The sequence below is a fragment of the Herpailurus yagouaroundi genome, unplaced genomic scaffold, assembly GCF_014898765.1.
Source record: "Herpailurus yagouaroundi ecotype Mexico unplaced genomic scaffold, PumYag 196, whole genome shotgun sequence".
Lineage (NCBI taxonomy): Eukaryota > Metazoa > Chordata > Mammalia > Carnivora > Felidae > Herpailurus > Herpailurus yagouaroundi.
The window spans coordinates 7399045-7421524 of NW_024412427.1; the positions used below are offsets into that span (position 1 = coordinate 7399045).

Genomic DNA, 22480 nt, shown 5'->3' on the forward strand with positions numbered 1-22480 from the left:
TGTCGACAGCACACAGCCCGCGTGCCCAGGTTGTGCTGATGGACTGGGTGAGCAGCGCTGGGCCAGGGCCCCTGTGACGGCACCCTCGGGGAGACCGGCGACAGGAAAAGAGCCACCAGCCAAGAAAACTCCATCTCGGGGGTACAGGACACCACCGCCTCTATGATGCTTCCAGCACAAACTCCCCTCCACCGTCTCACCTGAGCACCTGCCTTCAAAGAAAGACACTCAGTGCCGTAGAAACGTCACTAAAAACACCTGAAAACCTCTGATGAGCCCCAGGGAACTGGCTGTCGTGAAATTACACGGGGACAGTCTTGGGGTGCCAGGCAATGTGGCCACGATGGCCACGGTCCCCACTTTCTCCTCCAGGCCGGGACGTGGCTGACAGGCTACATTCTTGTTCATACACAGGAAGGGGGCTTTCAGCCAGGTCGGGTCTTTGTGGCTGTGCCCCAGACAGTGACGATCCCTCTCCGCCTGTAACAGCCGCCCTGCTGAGGGCTGCCCTGAGGCGGAGGTACAGGGGCAGATGTGTCCAGAGCCAGTGACACCCAGGGAGAGGTGGCCAGTGACGCCGTGCTCCAACCAGTCTGTGCACTGCCCCACCCCCACCACCTATTCACTCTCCCATTCTGGATCCCCAGCCTCACCCCAGAGGGTTCGGATCTTGTGCATTTTCTTCCTCCCGCCTCCCACAGCGGTTTATTGCGATCAGCCCTGGTCCTAAATTCAGACCTTACTGACCTTTCTACGGAATGATCCCAATCAGAAACTAGCAAAAATTAGCACCTCTTTCGCACTTTATTTAAACAACATCTCATGGTTTGCTCTAATGAGCTCCTGAGGGCACATGGCTGCATCGACCTCGTTTTATGAGGCTTCCCGTGTCCACGGGGCCTCAAAGGCTACTGTGCACCAGATCATCAGGTGTCTTAGCGAATGTCAGCCCCTCTCTCAGAATTCACTGGACCACGTTGAAATACAGACCACGAGGACCATGGGCGGGAGGGAACATGTTTACTTTAGGTAGAAAGGTTTACTGTTATTAACAAGTTATCACTATTATTTACATGTTTACAAAATGGAAATAAAAATGACATACATATTTGGTGCCAAAAGTGGCACATCCAAACTAAGATCAGTACAAAAATAAATTTTCAAGCTACATGTTTTTAAAATAAAGGTCATTGAAACAGTAAGGGGAAAAACACCTGCATCGGCATGTGCTGAAACACAAACGTCATCACGGCAAAGAAGCCCCGGGGCAGCACCGAGACCAGGGCCTGCTGGAGGGACTGCCCCGGTGTTCTCACAGAACCCAAGCAAACAAAAACCAAATATACAAGTTGTATTCCTGAGCTACAGAAGCTTAGAGCCTCTAAACGGTTGTGAATTTCTGCGACAGAGGGTTCCCGACGGGGTTTGAGCTGACGAGCTCACCGGTGCTCAGCTGATGGCATCAGGACGTGGTGTCGTACGCAGACAGAAAGCTAAGCCCACTTGTGAGAGAGAGAAATCTTCTCTGCTAACAAAGGACAGTGCGCACGAGTCCCGCCTACAGATCACCAAGCCTTGCGCATCTCCTGCCGCATACAGACAGGGACACGGCACAGAGGGAGAACAGAAGCTGCTCACCTGGGGAGCCCCTGTGCCTGCCAGACACGCGCCTCAGTGACTCCAGCAGAAACTGCAGTGCGGTCTCCTCCCTTCGTAGACGCATGCTTGTCTGGCAGCGGACTTCGTTGGTTAGCACAGCCGTGGCCCCGCCAGGGAAAGCGAAGCCAGCCCAGCAACCCTCATCCACCCTGCGTAGCACTTCTGCCTGCGGTGGCTAGCTTTCCTCCTGGTTCCCCAGGAAGCTGGGCCAGAACTCTGTGCCTGCTGGAAGTGGCATGCTGGGTCAGCGAGGGTGCTGAGTGAGCAGAGAGCACGGCCCTCCCACCCCCACTCGGCCTGGGTGCGGCACAGCAGGATGCCTGCTCATGCACAGACTCCCCCGGGATCCCAGCAAGGAACGCAAACGTGGAGGGCAGCGGGAAGGAAGGGGCTAACGGACGGGCTGCGGCCCACTGCAGGACAGCGGAAGATTCCATGTGAGCCGGGGCCTGCTCACTACCCAGGGCTGGGGGGCCACAGTGTGGAGGAGAGGGCACCGAGGCCCCTGCGGCTGAGCTCTGCTCACTGGTCCTGGACCTTGGCCCTTTTCGCTTTGAGGGACAGGTGCTGCAAGAGAAAAGAAACACCAGAGTTAGGGGTGCTAAGAGACCGGACTTCACAACGCCCACATATACAATCAAAGCCACCCTCTGGCTCACACCTTCTCAGCAGATGCCATGCCCCTCGGGCAACAGTCTGGAGGGAAAAAGCCCAAGTGACGGACAAAGGCGATGGACTGGCTTTGGGAAGGCACAGCAGCCCGAGGCCCAGCCCGCCATGGCCGAGCCTGCTCACCGAGGGCTCTGCAGGAAGGTGTCGATGGAACACGCTCTCCCTCTGCCCCAGCCCCTGGGACAGCACTGCAGCCACACCTTCCGTGCTCAGGGGACTGGGCTCAGGCTGCAGGTCACTTCACGTTTCCAGGAATTTCTTGCAAATGGTCAAGGAACCAGGAAATGGAGGAACCATTCCTCCTCCCCTCAGGAACAAGGAGATCCATCATTTCACCAAGCATCTCCTCGTGCAAGTGCGTGTGCTTAGGGCACAGACCCCCGTGCACCCCCTTGCAAGTGTGCGTGCAGGGAAGGCACACAGGAAAAGGACACCTTTTTTTCCTTTCAGAAACGTTGCTCCCCACCAGTACAACGTACGATGTACAACATCATCATGGGCATCGGATGATAGATTTAGGGTTTCCATCAGACTTAATGTTCTAAGGTAAAGTCAGAAGTGCTGGAAACTGTGAAATATGCATTTAAGGCAGAGTATGTAAACATACGCTTTTGATAAAGGACCTCTGTTTACCATCTGAGGTATCCCTGGTACCCCCTCGACAGTCACAAACAAGCAGCCAAGGGACCTTCACACGAGCAACTCCCAATCGGACCACCAGTCCCCAGCACGCTCACGCCCAGCACCCGACGGCCGCACACCCACGTGGGCGGAGGCGGCCGCGCCACTGCTGAAGGGGAGTTGCAGGCCCTGGAAGAGCGCGGGGTGCAAAAGACGCCACACACCACCGAGCACGATGCACCAGTTGACGGAGTGGGACACGAGTCTAAGGGAGTCACAAGAAGTCTCCTTCTAACCGCGTAAGCTGGAGAAAGGACCCATACGGGCTCTTGCAAAGGCCCTGGTTAGGGTTCTTCCTAGATCCCAAGGGCATCTCTGAGAATCAGGACATACAATTTAAAGACAAGAAGGCGAATCTCTGAACGGGTCACCCTGCTGCCTCCAGCTGGGAGTCATTTCTCTCCTCCCCGCACTTTACCCGGTGTGACCCCTCCAACTAACGTGAGACGCTCACAGCCCTTAGCTTGGGGGTGAGGATGACGTCATCACGCCTGTGGGACCGTTTTTGGTGCTCGTTTCCGACAAGAATGCTGAGTATGAACACCGCCGACTCTGGACCATTTCAGGCCCCTACACAGGGTGACAGTGACACTCTGAAGACAACAGCGATGGAAAGTCACCACAGGTGCCAGGAACAGAGCCGGGGATCACAGGGGGGGGGGGGGGGCGCGGGGCGCTGTGTTCCACAAAGGAGCATCCACCACACATGGGCAGCCACTGGGACCTGCGGGGCTCCTGGAGAAGTCCGTTCATTCCGGGCAAGTTCATACAGAAGGACCTCTGAACCATCTGGGAAGAAGGGACCGAGGTTCTTGGGGGGTTTCAGGGCCTTCGCCTGTACAGTGAAGGTGTGGCACCGGATGACCTGTAGAGGCCCGGGCATCTCTAAAGATACTCCGATCGCAGGCAGTGATCTGAACGGACTGATGAGTGGACCACAGGCATCTGAAGAGAAGAGGCCAGTGCAGAAACCTGCAATTGTCATTTTCTTCAAACTCCTGGGGGCTCTCTGCCCTTTAACTTGCTGGGCTCCAACTGTGGTTCTGAGCTGAGAGGGGAAAAGGACCCAGCCTCTAGGTCAATCCTGCTCCCCAAAGAACGAGTCCAAGACAGCTCCGGGTTCACCCCTCGAGCCCCCGCACGCTACGACCTGAACCAGCCCTTCCCTAGCGTGTCGCTCTCAGCTCCCAGCCGGCGGCTCTGCCCATGTCTCCTGGACCTCGGAACTCTGCTGTTTCCCACCCGAAAGGTTCTCAGGGGCAGACGCTCCCTCACTCCAGGTGTGTTCTTGCCAGCCGGACCCAGCACGGGCGACACACTCTGAATTCTGATCAGTGCCTACGGCTGATCTCGTTCCCAGCTGAAGTATCCGTATGAGGACATGTGGAGAACTATACAGGCTTGAGATAGTTTTCCTTTGACTGGATAAGATTTAAATAGTGTAAGAAAGTTCTGGAAGAACAATGTCCCCTGACATTGCTGGAGGGGAAGAGATGAGAAGAGCTTTCCATTTATGGGGCCACAACTCAAATGTGTCCCAGAGTTGAGCAAGTGAATTAATACACAAGTGAAGCCGGACTGTGGCCCTGGGACAGTGACAGTCACAGCGCGCAGCCACTCCTCACCCCTGCTGATTGCTGCCGACGGGTCATGCGGGCCCAGTGCCGGCAGACTTAACGTTCCGAGAGAAACTTGAAATCCATATTCATTGTGAAATCTCCCCATTTTTAGATGCGCCCGTCAATCCAAGTTTTAGGTTGAGGACACTGCAGTCTGGTTACAACCCTGATGACGTAACAGGTTTTGGACTTTCCTTTCTGGGGCACATAGTGGTAAAACTGAAAAAGTATCTGAAGCAACTGTCTTTGGGCACTGGGCAACAGACAGCAAGGCAGGAAAAAAGAAAAAACGAAAAACAAAACCAAACTAATTCAGACGACAGAAAACCACCAGCAAGATGGCGGACTTCACTCTAACCATTCCAATAACTGCACGATGTGTGATTACGCTGAACCATCCAGTGAAATACAGGACGCAGACCAAACAGCATGAGTCAATGGAAGTTTGTGGACGCTGGTTTACCTGTTTTCACGCCAGCCTTCCAGATAGAACCACCACTCAATTAAAGATCTTATTAGAAGAATGTATGGCCTTCCCCCCTCGCCCGATGAACAGACCATTTTTTGGTGAAAATAAAGAAAACAGGACCACGGGTCTCCTCTGCAAGGCTCACCACCCTGCGGGCCCTGCGCGTGGGCCTGGCAGGGAAGAAGGACAGACGTTCACGGTAATGCCAGCGCTCAGCATCACCCACCACTGTGTGAACCACGCCGGGTTTAAGCTCGCACACCTGGTTGTGTTCTTTGTGAGGCAATCTTCACCAGAGAATATTTGTGCCACTCCTTGTGAACATGGTCCAAAGTGTGATATAATTTCTCTCAAAGAAAAAAAGCAGAGGGGGAGAGGAAGAGCTGAAGATACATTCTCTTTGTTGTCTTTTAGGTTGGAGGGATTATTTCTAAAGAAATACCTCTAAGTGCACTTCACGATGAGCAAATGGTACAGTGCTTTTACCCAGAATGGGGCAGAGATATGGTAGTGACCTTTTCACCCCATGCACTTTTGAGGGGGAACAAACTTAGGGCACTAAACGGGCGCGGAGCACCGATCTGTACTTCAACATACGGAGAGGCAGCTAACGGGTGGTTTTGAGGGACGGTCTCTATTCACCCCTACCGTTCCTTGTTGATAGAAGTGCGGAGCCAGCTCCAACAGCCAAGCAGACTCAATGGCGGTCACGTCCCTCATGTAGTACTTAGAGGTCTGTATGACTTCATTGTAGATGACCCTGCAACCAGGAGAAAACATGGATTTCCTGTGTCTTACAATGAAAATCAAGCACCACAGCAATCAGAGATGGCGGGTTCCCTCCCATTTACCAGGGACCCATCGCGTGCACCGGAGACCACACACAGACGCGTCCGCGCTGCTCGCTCGCGCCTCATGACCTGAGGGGTGGGTAAGTGTGTCCACTTTACAGGCGAGACTCAGTCTGACATGACTGTTGTCTGACACGTCAAGTCTGTTCAGACTCATGTCTGAGCATCTGTTATCAGCACAGGACCTTTCCGGATTCCAGGTCTGCATTTACAGAACTCTCAACAGAACACCTGACTCTATTAGAAGATGTAGAAATAGAAGCGAAGACCTACCTGATTCTGAAGGGGATGGAAATTAACTGTAAAGAGACACAGGGAGGTTCTTAGAGATGAAAACATTCTCCATCCTATTTGGAGTGTGGCTTACATGGGTGTGCACAGGTGCCAATGAGCTCACTGTACATAAATTACACCTCTACGTAAGAGAAAAAAGGAGGTGGGGGGGGGGGGTTGGCCTGAAGCTGAGGTAAAAGACACCAAGAGCCACGAAGATCACTTCAAATCCCCAGATTTTAGAATGCATTTTTAGATAAGATACCGTTTCTGAGCGCCCGAACTGCTGATTCAGGGCTCCCCTAACAACTATAATCACCCAGCCACACTGCCACCGTGCGCCCTTTGAAGACGGCAAATAATCGGCTGTTGAAGGGCGGATCCAGTGAAGGGGGGCTGTCTGCAGAAGCAGGAGGGGAAGGGTGCTTCCTCGGCCACCCTAAGGTTACGGGGCTGCCTCAGGACGGGCCCTATTCAGCCACGCTCCCTTTGCCCTTCAGGGCTCCTTGGGAATGAAGCAGGAAAAAGAAGTCTCCCAAATTAAGCAACTCCCAAATTAGTCATCCCGAAGTCAGCAGACCCTTGGGGAAGGATCTAGAACGGAGATTCGCTTCCCTCTTCAACTCATTCTGCACGCTAATGGACAGAGTATTTTAATCCATTAAAAAAAAATTTTTTTTTAATGTTTGTTTATTTTTGAGAGAGCGAGCGAGCAAGAGAGAGACAAAGAGAAGATCTGAAGTAGGCCCTATGCTGACAGCAGACAACCCGATGTGGGGCTTGAACCCATGAACTGCAAGATCATGACCTGAGACCAAGTCAGATGCCCAATCATCTGAGCCACCCTGGCGCCTCGACATCGGGTAACATCTCTAAACCCCGAACTGACTGACCAAGCCCTGCGCTGGCTCAGCAGCTTTTGGACCTGCACTGGTTACAGGACAGAGTCTGATTCCTTGGTCTTGGGGACAGGATCTCAAACTTGACCCCTCATCAGATCACCTGGAGGGCTTGTTGAAACCGGCTGCTGGACCACCCCCGCCCCAGCTTCTGATTCAGAAAGGCTGGGCAAGGCCTGAAAACCTTCCTTTCTAACAGGCTTCCAGGTGAATCGGATGCTTACCTGGAGATGACACTTTGGAAACCACTACTCTGGGGTGCCAAGTACCTTACAATGGGCCTTCTTGCCCTCTACTTTCTCCTGCTGTGATCCCCTCTCCCCTCTCCACACATGGCACACTCTTGCCTAGGCTTCTCCACCTAGCTGTGGTGAAGAACCAGCTGTTATTGTAAAATTTTCCCATCCGTTGGGAAAGAAATATTTTTGTAAAACACAATACAAATGAATTACTAGAAAAATGAGATTTGAAAGACATACAAAAGGTAGGCTCCAGTTCTCCATTATTAAATTGGGCAGACAAAAACTTAACCTAAACGTGAAGCGCCTGGATGGCTCAGTCGGTTAAGCATCCGACTTCGGCTCAGGTCACGATCTCACGGTTCGTGGGTTTGAGCCCCGCATCGGGCTCTGCGCTGCCAGCTCGGAGCCTGGAGCCTGCTTCGGATCCTGTGTCTCCCTCTCTCTCTGCCCCTCCTCTGCTCACACGCTGCCTCTCTCTCAAAAATAAATACATGTTAAAAAAAAAAAAAAAAGCCTAACTGCCTCCTTTTAACTCGAGCGTATGTCTCTTCCTCCAGACACGTCGCAGACTCACACCGCCTCCCAGACCACTTTGGGGCAGGCCGCCCCAATGACTCCCCACTTCTCAGAAAGGGGGTTCTTTCACGTTGCCATGACTTTGCTTCCTCAGTCTGTATTCCCTTCTCATCCTTTTCTGCCCAACAACTCCTATCTGCAGGCCCCAGAGCAAATGTCGATTCCTCCACGAAACCAGCCGTCACTCTCCCTGGCACATGAGGTGCCAACCTCCGTGTTTTCTACCCCTCCCCCGGGCCCTTGTCCCGAGGTGCTGGATGCTCAGGCCTGTGGCCCAGAACCCAAATTCGCCTCCACACTGCTGTGCCCAGTGCAGGGTTTGGCATCTAGTCTGTGGGTGAAAATGAACATTTGCTGAGTCCACAAATGAGCAGAGGAACATCACCATTTGCATAAGGAAATCTGTGACAGGGCAGAATCCTGTGGACGACTCAGCATAACAAAGTCAACAAATGTGTACTCCTGGCACAGTGCCAGGCCCGGGGGCCCAGGGATGAACGGGAACCAGGCCTGGCCTTCTGAGCCATTACTAGGCTAAGGAGTAGGGGGGTGCTCACCAGCGAGGCGGCTTCTCTGCGTAGAGGACCGAGGCAGGGTGGATATGTAATTCATGGTCATCACGGATAGTCCTTGCGAACAGAAGAATTTAATCGGAAGTCAGTTTGAAATACTTACAGCAGGACTCTCCCACAGATGGTTCATATTATCAACAAATGTATGCAGATCATACTTGACTCAGCCGATTGTTCTCTGTATCTTCTCTAGAGCCCTGACTGACCCCTTGCCCACTGCCCCCCGGAAGTCAGGAACAAATCACGCAAAAAAGGGAAGAGGAGAAAAAAACAGCAGGTGGCCATTCGGGGAAAAACATGAGAATCATACTGCTCTGCCCACGTTTATGTTTATCTTACACACGTTCTTTTTCACAACAACCTCCTTAGGGAGAGAAATAACATACATGGTTACCTCTATAAACTTTTCTATTCCACAAAGTAGTAAAGATAAAGGCCATGGGGGACATAAAAATAGGGGAAGAAGAAGGTTAAGTATGGGACCATCCATTTCTCTGAGACAGTATTTCAAATTCCAACTCGGAGTTGATTCAATTTAACTAAAAAAATAACTACAGAAACACAACAGTAAGATCCGATCACAAGAGAGCATGAACATGTTAGAATGCTGCCACCCAAACCCTAATTATGGAGTGTTTCTGTGGGTGCCGGGGAAGCAGTTCGAGCACCATGGGTGAGCTCCTCTCCAGCTCTGTAATAAACCAACATGCTGGGGTCCTGGCTGTGCCACCAGGTGGCCTGAGCTCACTGACACTGAACTTTTGTCTCAGAGGAACTGACTGACCACTAAACCCTGTTATGAAGCCCTTAGTTGAGGACTCCAGTGAAAGAATTTTTTCAATACTGGTAGAAATTGCTTATTAATACCCTTGAGGCAGGTGGGACAATCAAAATGACAAGAAAATGACAGGCCTCACTGGAGAAGCTCACAGGCCTCCCCAGAGTTGCCTCCGACATGGACAACTCAGTGCCGGGAGGGGGAGCTCATCGTGACGGGCAACAGAATCAGGACACTGATCACGGGCTAGAAAACTTGGCCATACTAGTATGGAACTGGTATAGAACATACCAGAGGTAAATGTCAAGGGCAGGGGCTCAGTCAGCTACTAGGATAGCAGATGTAAGAGACCTGGCTGCCAGAGCTCAGTGCAACTCTGGGCTCGCTCACAAAGCCTGGTGCCTGGGAGGGAACATTGTGGCTGACCTCCCCCCAGGGAATGGGAACAGAGTATTTTCTGAGGGAAGAAGGATAATGACAAAATAGTATGAGGAGGAAATGCAAAGAAAAGTCAGAGAGAAAGCCTTTGGATTGCTCCCGTTTGAAAGAACAGATGCACTTTGAACAGGTTCTGGTGAAGTTCTGGAGCAGAACGGCCGAGGTTCTGAGGTTATTAGGAGGGTGTCGGTGACCAGTGATTTTCTGCCCAGAAAGTGGAACTGCAAGAAACGGGATGTGGTCTGCGGCAACAGGCAGATCCAGCGCCGGAAGAAACACCTGCCAACACCCACAAACCAAAGTTACGGCGCATCAGGGCAGGCCAGGGTCTCGGTCCCCCGGATCGCTAGAGACCAAGTACCGACGGCCAAGGGAGCTTCTCCTGGAAAGACAGTCTCTAATAGTCCCTTCTGGTTCTATTATTCTGTTATCAGAATGGAAACATTTCCAGCCTCCAGGCTTGTAATTATCATCCTTCTACAACATATGGATGGGCTAAATATTTGGGAATCATTTCCGTGAAGTTGAGATATTATGCTTAAAGCTATGTAGTTAATCTCAACTGACCTCTGGAAGCAGGCAGATAAAGACAACTTATTTAACTTAATTTCTGTACTTTCCCGGCACATCAGCTTTCTAAGGGGGCTGGGTCATTTTTAAGATTTCTCCTTTAACAAATGACTTTGCAAGGTACTAGTTACCTATAAGCTCCGGTGGAATGAAACCTTGCTGCATTGGCAAAGAATCCCGAAACAAGGCACCTCAGGACGGGATCCGGATCACCTGTACAAGGTGGCAAACAGAGCGATGTGTGAGCCCCCGGCCTGCCCTACACTCTGCGCGCTCAGGCCTGTGCTGTGAGGCCCCACCCAAGGCTGTTTCGAGCCTCCTTGAAACCCCGTCCTGAACCAGCCCCAGCCCCGTGCCTCCCGGTGCTGGATGCCTGCCCTGGCAGTATCCATGGAGGCCCCACCCGCCCACAACTGGCTGTTGAGGGAAGCACGCTGAACTGTCCCTTTAACTTGGGATGCCCCAACCTTCCTAGGCCACAGGATGACCCAACCAAGGCTGGGCACCAGAACCCAAGAGAGCACACCACAGGCTGGCCAGTGACCAAAAACTCCTTTTTAGGAGACAATCTTGTGCGAATAACGTTTCTTCCGTAAGACACAACGTTATTTCTGTGGTTATGAGCTACTGCACGTAATTCTTTGCAAGTTTTCAAATGTTCCATTTTGATTGGTATCTGTATTGCTACAGTGATCATCTTCCAAGGATACAGCCTGACCATTTATGAGATGATGTCCACAGGACGCATTCCAAATTATTGTGCAAAGCATAAGGTCACCGAGGTGGCTTATGACATATGGTATTTCATTCATTCTAAGGTTCACTCTTTTTTTCCCCTTTAACTCACTGAAATCAGGACAGCATTTTGTAATTCTAAGTGACAGTACTTTTTTCTTTCTTAGTGGTACATAAAATAACAGCATGCCTTACAAATGACGGCATCTTAGAGCCAATGAAATACAGTATGTCCGTAAATAAGTTCCCAAAAGGTGGTATAATTTACAGAGCTATCAACAGTGCAGAACAATGTCAGTTTCACTGCACTCTTACTGGCAATGTTTTGGCAAAAAGACACCCCTTCTTTTATTGTATGTTTATCAATTACTATCCGTAGTTCTTCTTTTGTGAGTTTTCTGTTCCTGTGCCCATTTATCAACTTGGAAACTAGTGTTTTTTTGGAGCATGTTAAAGGAACTCATTCTATGATAAGCTTTTTAATTTTTTATCTCTTAGATCTGCTGAAAATATTTTCATTATTTGCATTTTCTTTAACATCTAGAAGTTTCAAATGTGTAATTTACTGTGTTTCCATGATTTTCTCTATTGTTTCTCAGCACAGAACTGATAAATCTCAAATCTACATTTCTAACCACAATCTGATCCAAGATTCAGTCTCTTCTCTCCAACTGCTGCCCAAAAGAAATTTCTATGTAGACCATACATTCTTACCATTATTAGGGTGACGTCACTTCCAAAGGGATGAAAATGGGCTCTTGGGGGCAGGAAAGGGGAAAAATCTTAGATATTACAATGGCTATGGCCCACCAAGGCTCAACCCTACCTTACAGAATCTTATTCTCCTTCGTATTTAACTTCTCTCGTTAGGAAGAATTTTATTTTATTTAAAAAAAAAAATTTTTTTTTTTAAGTTTGTTTATTTTTGACAGAGACAGAGTGTGAGCAGGAACTGGGGAGGGGCAGAGAGAGAGGGAGACACAGAACCTGAAGCAGGCTCCAGGCTCCAAGCTGTCAGCACAGAGCCCGATGTGGGGCTCGAACTCACGAACTGTGAGATCATGACCTGGGCCGAAGTCGGACACCCAACCGACTGAGCCGCCCAGGCGCCACCAGGAAGAATTTTAATTTAATGTAACTTTTCTCCTGACCGAGGGGTTGATAATGAAAAACAGGTTAGGAAACACAGATGTAGAAGTAAGGCTGTCATCTGTCTGCTAAGTGACAGGCACTAGATCAACTAACTTCAGGCGGCTCTTGGTTTCAGCTCAGGTAATGATTTCACGGTTTGTGGGTTCAAGCCCTGTGTGTGACAAGTGCGGAGCCTGCTTGGGATTCTCTCTCTTTCCCTCTCCCTCTGCCCCTCTCCCGTTCATGTTCTCTCCCTCTCTCTCTCTCTCTCTCAAAACAAATAAACTTAAAAAAAAAAAAAGAATAACCCTCAGAAATAAAAATGGACCTTCTTAGAAAAAACAGGCTACTTTTACACGCTCAGCTTTTCACCGACACATGCCTGTGAGCCCAGTGCTGCACATCAACACCACACCGGCATGTCCAGGGGTGTGACTGAGCAGCAGAGAAGGGGGCGTCCCCGGGCGAGGTGGCCTGCTCTTACCTTCGCTAGATTTCTTGGGCACTTGAAACTTGACAAGAAGCTTCTTCAACTGCTCACGCACTGTCGCAGCTCTGACAAGACCCTTGTAATTCAGGAAATGCTCCTGGCACCACTGAGAGTTTTTATTGTGCTGCAGGGCGACCGAGACAGAGGGTGAGTAAGAGACACACAGATAGTTCTCGACCATGGCTAAGCTGCGAGGCACACCGCTTCCTCATGGGGACAAGAGCTTCCGGTGCCGATGGGCCCCTTTCGACCGCACCTCCCTAAACGGGCGCTGACCACCGTGCACCGTGTGACTGCTCTTCCAGCTCAGTCCCTGTGCTTAAGGGCAAAGGAGAACGTGCTGACAAGCAGTTGTTTCCTATCTGAAATACCCACCCGGGTGGCGAATTATCAGAAAGAACCACTTCCCTGTGGGTCTTTGTCAACTAACTTTGTAAGTCAACTTTCTCCGAGTTTATCAATCTGCGAGACTGCAGGTGAGCAGCACTTGCCAATCTAGAAATAATGTGCAAGTTATTATTATTTATCCCCAAAGTATGATTTTTCTATCAACAGTGCTTAATTTTATTCTACATTCCTAAGCGTGATCATTATGTCTTACACTGAGTTACTGCCGTGGGAATGTTATGTCTGAAATTATGCCGTAAGCCAGAAAGGACGATGTTTCACGTAAGAAGATGTAATTCACAGACTTTCGGAGGCAACTCCGCACAACGGTGGTGTAGACCTGTGCCCGCCCTCCCCCGGTGGAGGGAGCCTCAGACTGCAGACGGCACGCTGTGCCGGTACAAACGAATTCTAACTGAAGTAACTCATAATTCGTGATCTCCGTTAAGAGATGGGGCTTTTCTGAAGACTGTTCATTAACTGAATAATCTCCCTTAGATCCCTGGCAAAACAAAAATTCAGTACTTCTCCTCTTCTAAGAAAGTATTTAAGAAAATGATACAAGATACTGAAAACCTGAAGCATCTAATTTCCCCCTCCCACCCATTCCTATATATAAGAGGTTTCTTATGGTTTTCATCAGCTTTAGAGCGGTCAGGACAGCTTTTCAGCGGTTTTTAGTGACAATTTCAAGCTGCATTATTTGCTGAGTTTTACAAAATGTTAAGAATATTCCAGAAAAACACAATAAAAATGAACAGTACCTACGGCTAAATATGGGTACGGCGTGTGAACAGACACGGGTCCTCACCACACGCCCCTCCCACGGCCTGTCACGCCATCTCACACGCCCAGAGACAGCTCTGGAGATGCCACTCAGGGCCTCGCTTATTTGGCAGAAAATAGAACAGGGCTTGGTATTCAGATGCCGGCTAGTGCGAACCAGCATCACCGGCGGGTGTGAGGCAGTAGGGAGAGCGCGGGCCCTGGAGGGGCACGGCCAGCCGGCCACGTCTCCAGGCAGGGGAAAGCCAGGGCGACTCGTGCGTTCTTCCAGGCAAAAGCGCACCACGGACTCTGGCAGGGGCCCCGCCCGTGGATCAGAAGTCCTGGCAATAATCTAATAGGAAGATAGGAGGTCTCTCGGTCATTCCTTTATAAACTGAACCTCTGGACTCCCCACTCCTAGCTCACCTCGAGTGGGGTGGAGGGGCCTTTCGGGTGGGAGCTGTGCTTACTTTGATAAACGCTTCATACACGTTGAGCATAGTGAGATGATCACCCTCCTCCACAGCAAATTTTCGGTGCACTCGCATCTGGAAAGAACAAAGTTGACTCCTGTGAGCCTCCTGTACCGGGAGCTAACATCACGCGGTGAGCAGCTCATGGCCTGCGTAGTCAGAAAGACCTGGTCTGCACCGACGCTAGCTCTGCCTTCCCTGAAAACCTGACTAGTGACGTAACCTTTCTCTTCCTCAACTTCCTCATCTGTCAAATCAGGGTATCAAACCCATCGAGACTGTTGTAGGATTAAGGTGATTCACTGTAACACCGGCCACAGACGTCAGACAGATGTCAGCGTTCTCGTCTCTCTCCTCCTCTGTGCAGTCAACACCACCTCTTCCAGAAGAACCCCTCCAGCCCCCAGTAGAATATAAATTCTAGGGGGCTGGGTGGGGGCAGCTGTCTGGCGCGTGGTAGACACTGTATTCGTGGGCTATCACCAGCTGCACGATCCTTTCAGACCCCATCATTCAATTTTCCTTTCTGTTACCTCCTGGGCAACACCACCCTGCTCCCCGGAGAGTTCAAGCAGCACGTACGATACAGATTTGAGCTCGCAAATACACTTACCTGCACAATTTTCTCCTTGCCTCAAATGCCACATAATTAACCGACCTACCTACCCGCCTCCCTGCCTTCCATCCATTCCTTCATTAACTGGTATTTCCTGAGCACGACCAGAGGCCAGGCGCTGTTCTAAGCACTTGGAATGTAACAGTGAACAAAACAGGGGTGGGAGCAAAAACCCAACAGGTTAACGAGCCAAACATATAGTAGAGCAGGTTGTAAGAAGCGTTGGAGGAGAGCAGGGCAGCGGAGGGGGTGCACGGCCACGGGGACGTGCTGCCATTTCAGACATATGGCGGTCAGGACCTCAGGTTCCTCACCTTGGAAATGAGTCTGCCTGTTCTGAAGGAGGAGCGTTAGATTAACAGAAAAGCAAACAGGGGAGCCTGGCTGGCTCAGTCGGTTAAGCGTCCGACTTCAGCTCAGGTCACGATCTCGTGGTCTGTGGGTTTGAGCCCCGCATCGGGCTCTATCCTGACAGCTCAGAGCCTGGAACCTGCTTGGGATTCTGTGTCTCCCTCTCTCTGCCCCTCCCCTGCTCACGCTCTGTCTCTCTGTCCTTTGAAATTAACATTAAAAAAGTAAATAAAAAGAAAAAAAGGAAAAAAAAGGTAATAGAAAAGCAAACAAACAAAAAAACAATGGAGAAAATGGACACAACCACCAGGCACAGGGACAGGCAAACTTTGCAACATATGACACGACTGTCAGGGAAGGGGACACCAGCCCATAAGAAAGTCTCTCCTCCCCGGCACACACCCAAGCTGACTTCCCGTGTGTGCAGGGCAGCCGCTTCTCGGCCTCTTCCCGCAGGAACCATCCCAACCTCACCTGGCCCGCCTCACCGCCAGGGCCTGACTTCTCCAGTCCCCCCAGCACCCACTCCTGCAGTGCTGTCTGGTGCCGGGGCCTCAGGCGGGGGGCCCTGCCGTCTCCTGGGCTCGGAGCGCCCCTCCACCAAAAGCAGCCTGCTGTGCCTAGGCACGACTCATTACGTCACTAGTGTGTGCCACCCGGCTTGTCCCGGAGCAGCCTGAAGGCCCGTCTCCCTTATGGGGAAGTCAGCGGGACACAGGTTAAGACCGGGGTCTCTGGACTGTGAAAGGCAACGGCCCCATGGCTGTGCAATCACAGACGAGTTACCTAACCTTTCTGGGCCTCCACCTCTAAAAATGGTGAGGACGGTGTCTACCCTTCCAGGTTTACGAAGATATGACGGAATGAGGCACAATGTCAGGCAAACACTGAGGATGCACACAGACTCCATCTGCACAGCCCTGTCATCGGTGGCTCCCAGGTCCTTTCAACAAGGAAAGCCCAGAATAAAGACTTAGGTAGGAATGGCTTGGGGAAAAGGCTGAACTTACTGCCTGAGACTTCTGGTTTGAGGGGACCACAAAGATATTCTGGATTTGCATCATGGCTGCAATGCTTAGAATTTCCTGAGAACAGCCAAAATTTCCTATAAAACAAAAAAAGCACGTTTGATTTCAAACACATATTGTGTCGCTGAGAAGTGAAAGACATCTTGTTATTTTCCTTACACCACAGTGTCACCAAAGTCATACATTTATAAATCGTCTGATTACCACATGAACTTTCCCCTGCTGAACGTAGCGTCCCATATGTGGCCCCGGTGAACGCAGGCCTGGGAGGATTCTGAGAAAGCACAGCCTCCGGGCTCGGCAGCTGACGGGGGCGGGAGGGCAGGGGGCCGCGTCACTCGGGGCAGGTCCGCTCCACACCGGTTCCCTACTCCTATGTGGACAGAGGATCCTGGCCAAAACCCAAGAGGGAACAGAGGGGCAGCACGGAGTGTGTGGGCTGTGTCCCCTCTGTGATTTCTCTCCTCCCGTACCCTCCTCTGGGGTGGCCTCCCTCTCGCTAGGGCCCACCCCACCTGGCAAGCTCAAGGCACACGTAGACCAGGGCAGCACCCTGCCCTGGAAACTGGGTCTGTGGCAATCAATGCCTCAGGGCACTGGACAGTGAGAGCAAACTGCACTGCCCGGCCCCCTTCCCACAGCTCCCTGCCTCACGACTGATATGCCCCCCCCCCCCCCAAACTTAAGAGTCCCGCTTCTCAGTGTAAGCCTGAGGTCATCCGGGCACTCCTAAACACAAGTATAGCTAACTCCCACCATGCTTAGTCTGGCTTAGTCTGAAATACAGCTTTGCAAATTCCTAGAGAGTGCACAAGCTAGCCAAAGGCAAGAAAAAATTCTTACTTCCTTTCCCACCAGGGGTGGTGGCTGGGGGGAGAAACACATAAACTATAGTCTCCAGATGATTCTGACGTACAATGAGAAGATCTCTGACTTATGAACTCAACTCATAATCTCACAAAAATCTGAAGGCGTCAGAGAAGTTGGGACCCTCGTGTGCTGGGAGAGGGAATACAAAACAGTGGAGCCTCTGGGGAAAACGGTATGGTGCCTCCTCAAAAAAATTACAGAGTTACTGGATGGCCCAGCAATTCCACTGTAAAGTATATACCCCAAAAAAGTGAAAGCAGGGACTCAAACAGATGCTCGCGTGCCCGTGTTCAGAGCAGCACTATTCACGACAGCCAAAAGGTGGAAGCCATCTAAGTGTCCCTCTGCAGATGAATGGTACATACACACAATGGAATATTATTCAGCCTTGAAGAAGGACATTCTGACAGATGCTACAACATGAATGAACCTTGGAAGACAGTACATCAAGTGAACTAAATCAGTCACAGAAGGACAGACGCTGTAGGGTTCCACGGAAGTGAGGTTCCCAGAATAGTCAAATTCATAGAGACAGAGAGGAGAAAGGTGGTTGCAGGGGCTGGAGGGGAGGGAACAGGGAGTTGGTATTTAAGGGGTACAGAGTTTCAGTCTGAAAAGATGAAAAAGTTCTTCTGGTAGGTCTGGAAGCGGATAGTGATAGGGGCTGAGCAACAATGTGAATGTACTCAATGCCTCAAAACTGCACACTTAAAAATGGTTAAAATGGTAAATTTTATGTATTTTTTACCATAATGAAAAAAAAAAGAAAAAAACTTCCCTGTTTTTGTTTGTTTGTTTTTTTTTTTTTTAAACAGGTCAGGCGTTAGGTCTAGGCCCCCAGAAAAGAAACAAAAGTTTTTGCTGAATTAATGATGATGGACACTGAATCCCAAGTTAACAACATGCCCCACATCAGACAGCATTATGGGAAAGCTCCTTCGCTCCTCAGAAGATCCCGTGCCCTCTTCCCCAGGGTGCACAAAAGTCGAAGAAGTTGGTGACAAAATCAGTGAGAACTGTCCGTCTCCACCTACCTGATTCAAGCAGCATTTTTGCAAACATGGGATTCAAAGGAAACTCTGCTATTCTCATGCCGAGCGGTTCAGTGAGGCGACAGTCTTTGTCCAGACCTTCCAGAAGAACAACGAGGAAAATCAGAAGGCACGTTACCACTGTGTTGGAAGATGTAGTTATCGAGAGAATAAAAGACGATCTATGCTAAGAAAGATACCCAAAGGATGAATCATGCTACCACACTGCATCTGACACCAGAGGGCTGTTACAGTAAAAGAAGAAAAGATCCCCTCTGGGCTCCTGAATACCCAATTTTGAAAAACGGAGACTTCTAACAGCTTCTATTCAAGGATGAATTACAAGGAAAGGGCCCTGCAGCCTCCCCTCCTTCCCGCTCCCCTCACCCACCCCCAGAGCCTGCTCTTTTCAAGTGCAGATGTCCCAGAATGGCATCCTGCACCCTCTGTTCCTCCCGGGGTGAGAGAGCCAGCACAAGGCCAGCGACTCTGAAGCCGAACACTTGCCCACATCTCTCTTGGATGCCAGCGCCGGAAGTGTTTATCCAACTGCCTCCTGGGCAGTCTACTGAATTGGGCGGATCCCAGTTCCCCACATCCCCCCTTGCCTCTTCACCACTAGCCAATATACAGGGACTGGATTCCTGAGACGGTGACTTTTATTTTACTACTGTTTAGACTGTTCCCGAGGTGTGCCGGCCCAGAGAGAGTGTGAGCTGCAGAGCTCAGAGTAAGACAGAAAAGGCAATTTCTCTTCTGTTCCCATGTAATCATCTCTTGAAAGGTGGTAATTCGGCTGGTAACTGTTAATTAAGTCAGGTGGTTCCCCCTGCCTTCTCCAGCTTATTCAGGGAGGTGAAGAAAGAGAAAATAATTTTAACTTCCATTCTGTTGGACTGGAGGAAAATCAAGCCAAATGAAAAACTATGTAGTCAGTGTTCCCTCATACTCATTACAGACCATCCCAGGAAAGCCGACTCTCGGGTTCCTACTACACGCCTGAGAACAAGGGATGGAAACCCGCTCCAGCTCACACTCTCCCTGGCTGACGTGATGAAGACCCACCTAAAGGTCTTTTAAATCACCGACGATCTTTTAAATCAGTCATTGGCTATTCCTTCCCAGAGAAGTATCATAAAGGTAATGGATACAGATGGACCCCATACAAAAAAATTAACCCATAAACGGATCACAGGGTCACCGCGGTGGCTCAGTCGGTTGAGCGTCCAACTTCTGCTCAGGTCATGATCTCGCAGTTGGTGAATTCGAGCCCCGCATCGGGCTCTCTGCTGTCAGCACGGAGCCGACTTCAGATCCTCTATCCTCCCCTCTCTCTGCCCCTCCCCAGCTTGCGCTATCTCTCTCAAAAAAATAAACATTAAAAAAAAGGGGGGGGGTGTCACAGATGTACTAAATGTAAGAGCTAGAAACTATAAAAACCTTTCAAAGAAAACCTAAGAGATACCCATGCCCATGGGTCGGGCAATGGTTTCTTAGGTTAACACACCAAAAGCACAAGCAACAGAATTAGAAATATGTATACTGAACTGCGTGAAAACTTAAAGCTTTTGTATTACCAATGATACCATCAAGAAAAGTGAAAAGCCAACCCACTGAGTGGGACAAGTATTTACAAATCACAGATCTGATAAGAAATGTATACCCAGAATACATAAAGAACTCCTCCAACTCAATAATAAAAAGACAATAACCCCAGGGAAAATGGGCAAAGGATTTGAATGGACATTTCTCCAAAGTTCTACGAATGGCCACTAAGCACAGGAAAAAGTGCTTAACGTCATTAGTCATTAGGGAAATGCAAATCAAAACCACAAGATACCACTTCATATCCACGAGGATGACTATAACACAAAACACAGGTAACAGGTGTTGGCAACTTGCTCGAATGTTATTATGTGAAGCAAGTGGAATCTTCATACACGGCTGGTAGGAATGTCCACCAAAAACTAGCACACAAATGTTTACAGCAGCATTATTTGTATTAGCCAAAAAGGGGAAACAACCCAAATCAACTGCTCAGTGGATAAGGATACTATCTGGTATATCCAACCCACACGATGCTATGTTATTCAGCCATAAAAGGGAATGAATTATCAACACACACTACAACATACATGAACCGTGAAAACATCGTGCTGAATGAAAGAAGCCAACCGCAAAAGACCACATGTATGTGACTCCACTTCTGTGAAATGTCCAGAACAGGCAAATCTACAGAGACAGAGATTCGATTAGCAGTTGCCTAGGACAGTCGCGGGGAGGAGGGGACAGGGAGTGGGAGTGAGCACCAGTGGGTACAGGGTTTCTTTCTTAGGTGATAAAACTGTTCCAAATGTTCTAAACGTGGGGTGATGGCTGCACAACCCTGGGAATACACTAAAACCACAGAACTGCACATTTTAAATGGGTAAATTCCACAGTATGTGAATTATACTTCAATAAAGATGTTAAAAACAAAACAATCTCAAAGGTCAAAACCTCTACTGAAACTCACTACCATACCAGACATTATGCTCACTTGGGGCAACATTCATAGAAAAGATAGGTACTTCCTGAACAGATGAATTCAGGCTACAGTTTTCTCTATCTTAAGATAAACACTACATTTTTATTTATTTATTTTTCATTAATTTTTTTCAAAGCAGGCTTCCCATCCAGCGCAGAGCCCAACATAGGGCTTGAACTCACGACCCTGAGATCAAGACCTGAGCCGAGACGAAGAGCTTAACCAACCGAGCCATTCGGGCTCCAACACTACATTTTTAAACGAAGAGAATAGAGGTTTCTCGATAACCTGGTGTTTCCTTGCCCCCAAAGAATTCCACAGGCTGGTCATCAACCCAATTCTCCACAGGGAACTCCAAGAATGGAATGATGGGGAAGAGGGAGACAACAGTGAGCCTGAGATTTCAGGATGCAGTGGAGGGACTGAGAAAAAGGTCTGGAGAGGTAACACCTGAAATACTGGTAGGCAATCTTCTAGATGTCTTTCAGGAGTGTGGCTCCAATGATGGTTATTAATAGCTTCTGATGTACTGACATGCTTTAGGTATTCATTGTCATAAGTGGACTTCATCTATTAATTATGATCCCACCTTTTTTATTTCAATAAAGCTTAAGGGTTATTAAAAGGATTGTATATGTGGGGAGAACCAATCCCACTCCTAAAGACACCAAGAGCCCTAGTGTGAATACAACCTACCTAATACCATCTATTAGTAAACAGATTAGAGAACACGGATGAGACAGGCATACCTCCCAGAGCATAGAGTAACTCCAATGCTTGAACCATCGACTGTGCTGGAGGGGGCTGTAAAAACATAAAAATCCTCCTAAGTTAATTTTTTCGGGTACCAGACACAAAATGTGACTATTTCCTGCTCAAAGCCGCTCTTCCCTCTTACGTGCCCCATACATCCCGGCCTCCGGGCCTCTATTCATGTCAGCGCCCCCTGAGGTGTCCTTTCTCTCCTCAGCATCCTTAGTGCTAATAGGTCTTCAACCTCAGCCTGATTAAACATTGCCCCTTGAAGCGCTCCCCACGCTCCCCTCCATCAGGAGTGATGGCTCCCTATCTTGAACAACCTCCCTGTTTTTCTCCACTCCCATCGGACATTTCTGATTTTTTTACTTCATAGTCTCCACCTTCCATTCCAGCAGCCCCGGTGGCCAACCCTGGACCACCCAGAGCCCAGCTCCAGGCGTTGCCTACAGAGGGCAAATGACAGAGGCGGGATCTGAATTGCTGAAAACAACAGAGAATGCGAGGCAATCTGAAGTTAAGCAAAGCTGCTATTGTGACCTTCAGTCTGATTCTCTGAATCCAAATCACATTCCCTAGTATTTTCACCTAACCACACACACCTAGTATTTCTCTCTGGCCTCATCTGATTTGGGACCGTATGTGAACACTATGTTTTAAGATAGCTGGAAGGACTGCTTATGTATAATTTTAGTTCCTTTTTCTCACTGTATGATTTTGTGTTTTTTCACCCATAGAAACTTCACCGTGATTATTTGGATGGCTGCATAATATTCCAACCAGGTCATACTCTGTAAAGTAAGCAATTGTTTTAGTCCTGCGCAACTGACTTGTTTCCAGTTCTTTGCTACATAATTAACACTGCTAAATATACAAAGTTACATGTACCCTGTGATTTCAATTGTTAAAAAAAAAAGAACAAAACAGTTTCAGGAGAAAACAACCAGAGGGAAATCAACAAAGATGAATTTATACGTATTTTCCTCATTCTTCAACTGTCCACAAGTTTATGATTTTC

General features: G+C 49.3%; 1 protein-coding gene across 4 annotated transcripts in view; it reads right to left on the reverse strand.

Annotated features, from left to right (window-relative positions):
* Nucleotides 1-785: 785 nt before the first annotated feature.
* The window catches only part of DHX35 (DEAH-box helicase 35), a 66817-nt gene continuing 45122 nt past the window's right edge, over nt 786-22480 (reverse strand). For all 4 annotated transcript variants that reach the window (XM_040447063.1, XM_040447061.1, XM_040447060.1 and 1 more), the window contains 9 exons: nt 21456-21510; nt 18183-18278; nt 16261-16355; nt 14281-14358; nt 12650-12779; nt 10431-10512; nt 8499-8570; nt 5749-5860; nt 786-2226 (listed from right to left, as the gene is read on the reverse strand). In XM_040447063.1, the coding sequence (XP_040302997.1) occupies nt 2182-2226; nt 5749-5860; nt 8499-8570; nt 10431-10512; nt 12650-12779; nt 14281-14358; nt 16261-16355; nt 18183-18278; nt 21456-21510 (765 nt within the window). In that variant the 3' untranslated portion in view covers nt 786-2181. The remainder of the gene's footprint in view (nt 2227-5748; nt 5861-8498; nt 8571-10430; nt 10513-12649; nt 12780-14280; nt 14359-16260; nt 16356-18182; nt 18279-21455; nt 21511-22480) is intronic.